This window comes from Corylus avellana, chromosome ca3, assembly GCF_901000735.1.
Source record: "Corylus avellana chromosome ca3, CavTom2PMs-1.0".
In the NCBI taxonomy this organism is placed as follows: Eukaryota; Viridiplantae; Streptophyta; class Magnoliopsida; order Fagales; family Betulaceae; genus Corylus; species Corylus avellana.
In genome coordinates, this window is record NC_081543.1 from 1836017 (window position 1) to 1844764 (window position 8748).

Consider the following 8748-nt stretch of genomic DNA (forward strand, 5'->3'; position numbering starts at 1 on the left):
CTTGAATTTTAGGCAAAGATTTCATCTCCTCCTTCATGGCATTGAAACACAATGTGAAGTTATCTCCACCCAAAAAGATGTGAAAGCAAATTTTGGATCGTCCTTAGGCCCGACATAAAAATCAGACCATTGGAAGCATACAACATAATCACTAGAGATTGTTGGTCGCCTTATTCTAGAGAATCTTCTTAATCCTACTTCATTTACTTTTGACAAAGTCTGAGTAGGTTCATTCTGAACTTGTTCCTTATGAGTTGATTGTTCTGAAACCGATTGTGTAACATCCCGATATTTCTCTTCTTTTATCTTGTAGATAAACACGAATGTTACGCTGAAATAATCTCATATAGCGGAAAAACTGTAATTATTAATACAAAAAAAATACTGTTAAAATACTTTTCTTTATAAAAAAATACCCAAAGCTATGTCGTACAGGGCATTTATACAAATCTATCTGACAGTCTAAACTCTAGACAAAACTTAACCAACTTGGAATCTCTGTACATCTCAATATGAATCTCTAATCACAACTGCATAATTACCTTGATTTTCCATTCTTGCAAGCACTACAAAAAACTGTGAAGTAGTGAGTCAATTGATTTCCGACAATATAAATCATTGTTGAATCATATATAGCAAAATGCTAGACAAGTTATAAAACCACAAAAATCCGTATTATTGGATATCAATATCATACTCAGTAAGTAAGAATACTTACATTGGATTACATGAATGGATCATCAAAGGTAATTACTTGAAACCCGTTCTGCTGCAGTTGGTCCATACCCATAACAATCCCTTCACTGACTTTCTCTCTCTCTCTCTCTCTCTCTCGCCTAAACTCTCTTTCTTCCTCTTCAGCTCTCTGTCTTAAATTTCTCATCTCACTCTCGGTTTCTCTTGTGTTCTTTCTTTCTTGTAGTGCTTGGTCTCGCCCTTTCTCTCTCTATTCTGAGTAAACACTCTTAGAAAGAAGAAAGACCGAGTAAAAAGCGGAAGAAGGAAGAATATATGCAAGAGATGGGAGAGGAGATGAGTTGTGAAAATACTGAAGGAGAAGAGCTCTATTTATAGGAGAAAATCAAACACTATTCTACCTTCAATTTACAATTATACCCTCATTTTACTATTTCACCAACCCTATACTATTTCACCAACCCTATACTATTCTACCTACCCTATACTATTCTACCTACCCTATACTATTCTACCTTCTTATTCTACCATCCTTATACCTACCATTTACTATCCTATTATTTCACCAATTACCATTCTCTAATTACCACTCTCATAAATTTCCCAAGAATTAATATCATTTCCTAATATGAATATTAATATAATCATAGCATAAATTTAATATCTCTAAAATAAGACTTTAAAAATCTGGGGTGCTACAATCTTCCCTCCTTATTAGAATTTCGTCCTCGAAATTAAAGCCCATAAATTACCACCTATCTTCAAATTGAGCAACCCAAATTAAAAACAAATCATACTTGAACCATAACTTACTCAAGTTACTATAAAATTTTTTTAAATTCAATCTGTTCATAAATAAATATCATAACATATTCCATACCTAGGCGATGTGAGACTCTACAAGCACTCTTCTTGGGCACCAGTGTCACCGTTGGCAATCCTCAGGAAATTTCTTCATTCTCGGCCCTTAACTTTTGGCCCTTATACATTTCATTGTGTCTTAACTGACACCATTATAATATAACCCACTTTTGGCATCACCAACGTGTGTCCACTAGCGACCCTCATAGGCTTGTGCACACTCCCACCATCTCAGGCTGGTAATGCTTTGATACCATTTATAACATCCCAGGGAAAAGCGCTAGCCACATCTGCGCTATTACCCCAAAAGGACTAGTCAATTTGGAGCTTCCCTAGAATTCATTATAAAGCCCAGTTTCACCTAGTAACTAGGCAATGTGGGACTTAGCACCCATGACTATCTCTATAAACTACCCACTCAATGTGGGCTTCTTCTCATCTTCCCAATATGGGACCGGGGTGTTACAGATTGTGCTTGAAGATAATCAATTTGATTTTTCTTAAGCACAGTCAAACACCCTTCATGTGAAGGGACTTCAGTCAACTCTTGTGCTTCCTCTAATTCAATCCCTTGAGAATAAGCACTCCCACTAAGTTCAGCGTTCTCTATAAATTTTGAATATTAGACTCAATAATTCTAGGACTAAATGAAGAACAATAAAGCCTAAACCCCTTGGAGTTTACTGTATAACCTATAAAATTCCGCTAGTTGTCCTTGAAGCTAATTACCTTAGGTGTGGATTATAAATCCTCACTATAGCAAGACAACCCCATATGTGTAAATAATTTGAACTTGGTTCCATTCATTCCTTAATTTAGGTGTCTTATGGACAACTCTGAATGGAATCGAGTTAAATATATACACAGTAGTTTTCAAGGCTTCACTCCATTAGGAGAATAGAACATTACCTTTCATATCCCCTTTTCGTGTACCTACCATAATACTATCTGCCTCTATCAGATCGTACAATCTTGATTTTCTTTTGTTTTGTTTCTATACTTCTACCTTATAGGTACTGGAAGCATTAATGCTTAAACCTTATGATTTAGAAGATAGAAATACATAAACCTTATATGGTTATTACCGAAAGAGATATGATATCTCTAATCATTTAGGCAAGAAGTATGGAAAATGTTACACTTGTACATGATCTCAAGAATTTCAAAAATCCTTTTGTTGGCACCTTTAGTGGTATAGTTGGTCTGCTTTTCCTTAATGCAGTCCACATAAATACCAAAAGTAGTAAATTTCAAGAGTTGTAAAAACTCTATCATTTATCGACATTTTTATTCTTTATAGAGATATATTCCAATCTCCAATGCCATAACATAGAGGATTTTCTCATTCATAAGACTCTGCTTTATGTCGACATTTATATGCAGGAATTAATTTTCCCAAAAATTGGGATCTAAATCAATTTTAAATAGACCTTTTATTTAATATTCCACCCAAAAATTTTAACAATATTCAAACTTGATTTTAACAAACTAAAATAGAAATTAAATTTCTAAAAGAATTGTGGAATATATAAAAACATTATTAAGGTCAAAATGACATAACTGAATTTTTAAAATTAATCTATAGATCCCAACAACCTCTAATTGTAAACAAATATTATTTAGAAAACCCTGCATTATGTTGACAACGCGAACCGCTAAACCAAATTCAATCCACATAGTCCTTAGGAGAGTCAATAAAAGAGATTCATGACACACTAGGTGTATGAGATTACCTTTATTTCAAGTCATTTATGATACTTTATGCAATCATTCTTTATATGCCCATAATTTTCCTTAGTATGAGAGAAACAAGTATCTTAATTGCCATAACACTTTGTTTGCACCTTGTTTTCATTCATCAACTATTGGACATGATTGCCTATAAAGGTCTTTCCCTTAACATAAATAACTTTCTGGATTCTCATGTCTTAATCTCTCATCTTCTTGAACACACATGATCAGAAGTTCCTTAATTAATCAGTTATCCTTATGTGTGCCACAAGATATTTAAAAAAATATCATATTTAGATAAAATTGACCATAATGACTCAAAAACTCAACCTTTAGGGACTTTATAATGAGCTGTTATGTCCTTCATTTCCATAATGTGCTCAAGCATATTTTGAAACTGTAAAAGGTTTTACTTTAAAGCTTTTCTATTAGGGTGCAGGCCAAAGCCTTATTGGAACTCACTAAATGTTCCTCAATAACCTTTCTTTTGCCCTAAAACACTAAGGAATAAAACCCTAATGCTTTCCTTGATATGAAATTTCATGAACGTTGAAACTTAAGCGATTTAAATCACTTCAATCGTTCATGTTTAATAATCTCATGTGGCGTACTTGATTCCGTGGGAGAAGGTGATTCGTCCACACGAAACGCCAATTCAGTCTCTAAGCACCCCAAAGTGAAAAACACATTTTTCTTTTCAGTCAGGAAAAATTACCACTAGGAATTATTGGAACATAAAATACTAATAATTAAAGCAGTAGGAATACATCCAGTAATCAAGAAAAATTATATACTTTAATGCTATGAAATAACCTTATTTAAATTAAGCAATGTTAATTTAATAATAAATTTCAACCTACCTGTGGGCAAAGGTGCATCACGCATGAAATTTACTCTTTATTAATAAGACTAATAAATTTAGCATTAATAAATAAAATTTTCCGTACCTGTGGGCCTAAGAGAAATTTTATTTTCAATGTTAAATTTACTATCTTATTCTAATTAACTCATAAAAATAAAAACGTCCCTGTGGGGATTGACAAATAAATTTATGAATTAATTACAACACGATGTTAATTTTCTTTATGAAGTTCATATATATAATCTTGATGCAATTATCATTATAAAATCGGGATGCTGTGGCTCTCCCAAAAATTATTATGACAATTACGACTTCATTAACATCGAATTTATTTAAATTAACCAATGCTAATTTAATAGTAAATTTCAACCTACCTGTGGGCAAAGGTTGCATCACGCATGAAATTTACTCTTTAATAGGACTAATAAATTTAACATTAATAAATAAAATTCTCTGTACCTGTGGGCCTAAGAGAAATTTTATTTTTAAAGTTAAATTTATTCTCTTATTCTAATTAAATCATAAAAATAATAACGTCCCTGTGGGGATTAGTAATTAAATTTATGAATTAATTACAACAGGATGTTAATTTCCCTTATGAAGTTCACATATATGATCTTGATGCAATTATCATTATAAAATCGGGATGCTGTGGCTCTCTCAAAATTATTATGATAATCAATACTTCATTAACATCCAATAACTGCATAGATGCCACAAATAAAGTTCCCAAGAATAAAAGACAAAACCATCATGTTAGTGGGTAAACAGTATTTTTCCAAAGTACAACCGGATAGTGTCCCAGATAAGTGAGGGGGCGCACAACGGCACACTTAAGTCCCAAGACTTACCTTGCCAGAGCTTTCCGATTGCAATTTTGGAGAGTACCATAAACATTCACCAACACATGAGGCTTAGTTAATTATTCTCAGGTCCAGGCATCAAACAATTTATATTTAAACAATTAATAGAATAAATATATCCTTAAGTTCATGCATTAAAGAAACAATAATTTAATACTGAACAATTTAAATCATAAGATGAATAAAAATGTAACATAAAAGCATAATAATCTGAATAGCCTAATGGTCTTGAAGTGACCTTAGGCCCTTTATACCTCAAGAACCCAAGTTCTAAACCTAATAAGCCCAAATCTTTTTTTTTTTTTTTTTAATCCGGATGGGCCACTTCAAATGGATTGGGCTTTTGGGTCAGCCCACTTAATGACCCAAGACACTGACCCGGTTCCTATATGGGTTTGAAAACCCTACCCGGCATCCTTAAGTCCCAACCCGAAAAATACCCAAACCCTAGCGCCGCCGCCCTTTCCCCTTCTCCTTTCCCATCCGCCGCCCACCGGCGCCACTTCTTTAATGCGACGGCCACGCAGAGCTGCCACCCAACGGCAAACGGCCATTGTCACCAGCAAGGGGCCGCTGCACCCTTTATGCGGCCAAAACTGCTGCAGGTGGGAGGGGAAAACCGGTGCTGCAAGTGGGAAAATACCGGCATTGCAGGTGGGGAAAGCCGGTGCTGGTTATAGATCCACCCCAAGGGTGGGAAGCCTTAACTGGATGTGTGGATAACAGGAACGGCCTTTCGAGATGCCAACCATCTCTCCTTTCTACAAACATTAATGGCTTGTACTTATTTTATTTCAACATAAACAAGTATCAACAGGACCGTGCAACAAATAAAAAATATCTTGGGTTTCAGCTTGTTTCAAGCTATTTTTGTTTCAATAAATTATTGAAACAAAAAGACAAATTTACAGTAAGCATATCTAAAAATTAGACTGAGCAAATATGGCCTAAAGGTGGCTCTGATACCACATGTAAGAATTCAATATATAATTAAATGCTAATTGACAATAAAATTAGCAGCGGAATGAATAATTATATAAATACCTCTAGCCATGCTTTTGCTCAAGCCAATTAAAGAACAGTTTCACAGCAATCAAATTTAGAAAACAAAAAATATTGAGAGGTTCTTCTGACCTATGCCTACCAGTGAGTGTCAATTGATGGAATACACAGGCCTTATTTATAGGTAGGTCATGGGACTCTCAATTAGAGCTGTTACCTTAATTATTCCTCCCATCAAGGAATAAAAATCAAATCAATACAGCTAATTGATTCCACAAAAATAAAATCTTTAACGAAATCAAATACTTGTTCCACAAGAATTAAATCAGTGCTTTAATTCATAATATTTAATTGAAATCAAATACTTGTTTCACAAGAATTAAATCAATAATTTAATTCAGAATATTTGATTGGAATCAAATACTTGTTCCACAATAATTAAATCAGTAATTTAATTCAGAATATTTGATTTACACGATAAGCTTTAATTGGAATAAATTATTGAACACCATAATTTTATAATTACAATAACATATGTGACATAAAGGGACATACTTTAAATGAAATTTCTTACAGTGACACCGAGAGAATTAGAGAGATTAATTTTTATTTTAAATTTGTCATAATTTTATTTATTTAAGTAAAATCCAAGCAATTTGGAGATACATAAGAGAAGAAGATCGAATTACATTCAGAAGAATTCATGCATGAACTCCTTCCGGCATGATATAATTAAACAAAGCATTGATTAAATAAAGTTTATTCAACATGTCCCGATCGACTGAAAGAAATATTGGCCCCCCCAACATTCAGTAGTCAGCTATTTTCCAAGAAACAAATGGAAGGAGTTCTTCATCGCGATCAAAAACGACAGCGTCTTCCTCTAATATGTTCGCAAATGCCTCAATTCCATCTTCATCTCTTGTACTCGTCAAGACGACAAGATTCTTAAAAGGCATACTGGGACAGCACACCCAAGTGGGCTCCCCCCACCCAAAATCAGCTTCATAAAGAGGAAACCTGCACCAACTTGTAAACCTATAAGACTCCACGTCACCCTTCGAGGACAGCTCCACCTCCTTTGTTAGAGAATCCGGAATCAAATCGCTCTGTAGTTTCTTCACGTAATCACCGTCGATTCCTTTTATTGCCTTACTTAGTTTGATCGCCAGAGTACGATTACTAACATGATCATCACCACCATCAAGTTGATCGTGCGGTGATAATACAGCCGCGGCGAAGTACCAAAGATTCCCAAATGAATGCGTTGGCATGGGTGGGACCATCCTCGGGCGTAAATTCACCGCATGAATTGCTACGTGCACTCTCGCTGGTGCAGGTTTGGATTTGGATATCGCCATCAGACGTTTCCATATGAACGCTGAAACCGCCAAAACGCGCGTTGAGGAAGCATTTTCTTTCAGAGCAGCTATGCTTGATTTGTCGAACACCAGTCTTCTTGTTACAATCTTCTCCTTGGTCACCCCAATGTCTCCCTTCCCCCAAGATATATCTTTCGGTGGGAAGTACGTGGCCGCATCAAATTTTGGACAGACATCGTCATCTCCACGGGATGTGGCGCTCCAGGCGCCAAGAAATGTTGTGGCTGATGCTCCATCAGCTATCCTGTGCGAAACACACACACCAACGGCAACTCCGCCACATTCAAAGATATTATATTTGACAGCTAAGAGAACATCGTGGGTTCCATGTGGTTCAAAAGGCAGAAACTGGTTCAAGATTTCCATGTTGAAGTGTTGGAGAATTTGTGATAACTTGCACGCAACTCGAGCTTCATAAAACTCGACCCCCTCATCGTTGCAGTCGATGGAGTGGTCTTCTTTGAGGGTTCCAGCCAAAGGGTAGAAGCGGTTGAGGGTTTGTTGAAGGGACTTTTTAAGGCGACAAGATTTTTGGAGTTGATGATGATCAACGACGCCGTCATGGGCATTGTTGGATTGATAAAAAAGGATGATAGGAATATAAGTGGTGGGTGCAAGTTGGTCTGGGAAGGAACGTTTGTGGGTTCGAAGGTGATTGGGTGTTGGAGATGATGGTTTAATCATTTCCTTTGAGATTATTTCAACATTCATCATCGCCATAAATCTGTTTTATTGAGAAGCTAATTAACCCACTGAATTAATTAATGTTTATGCTTCTTTTCTAAAGAGCTCGCAGCTCTTATATATAGAGAGAGACGAGATGGAGACCACTCTCAAGTTTCAAGATGTAATACGCTCCGAATTCCCATTAAAGGACGATATCAGATTTGTTTGTTGTAGATTTCACATCATATGGATATGCACATGATATATATTGACTTTTGTTACATATTATTCACAATATATTGGTAATCCGATTAAACACCTTAACTTTCGTGTGTATAGCCCTAACACATCATGTGCCATAGCCCTAGCTAGTCACCTTTTTTTTTTTTTTTTTTTTTTTGGTAACAAACCGAAATCCATTAAAGCATAAGAAAGTTAGAGGACAGACATATAAAGCTAAAAAGCTTAGACATATAAACCCAACAAACTTCTCAAAGTAGGTGAAGATGGAAGTTATCTACGAATGCAGCGAGAGAAAACCCTTGCCGCGGCGCAATCTGATGGATACTACCATCGGTAGTACGAATACTCCTATCAAGCATCTAAACAGACTTTCAAAAAAGCCATGGAGATTTAGATGCACAATAACAGTGGAAAAAAAGGTTTTCTTTTTGGAAACCAAAAA

General features: G+C 35.4%; 1 protein-coding gene and 1 pseudogene across 1 annotated transcript; both read right to left on the reverse strand.

Annotated features, from left to right (window-relative positions):
• Positions 1 to 5671: 5671 nt before the first annotated feature.
• Positions 5672 to 5784, reverse strand: LOC132176800 (U6atac minor spliceosomal RNA; annotated as a pseudogene).
• A 1040-nt stretch (positions 5785 to 6824) lies between these two features.
• LOC132173499 (stemmadenine O-acetyltransferase-like) lies at positions 6825 to 8117 on the reverse strand. The gene has a single exon (XM_059585017.1). The coding sequence runs from the start codon at positions 8115 to 8117 to the stop codon at positions 6825 to 6827; it is 1293 nt and encodes a 430-aa protein (XP_059441000.1).
• Between the last annotated feature and the right edge of the window lie 631 nt (positions 8118 to 8748).

Coding starts and splice junctions, on each gene's coding strand:
- LOC132173499 (XM_059585017.1), bottom strand. CDS start 8,117: ATGGCGATGATGAATGTTGAAATAATCTCAAAGGAAATGATTAAACCA.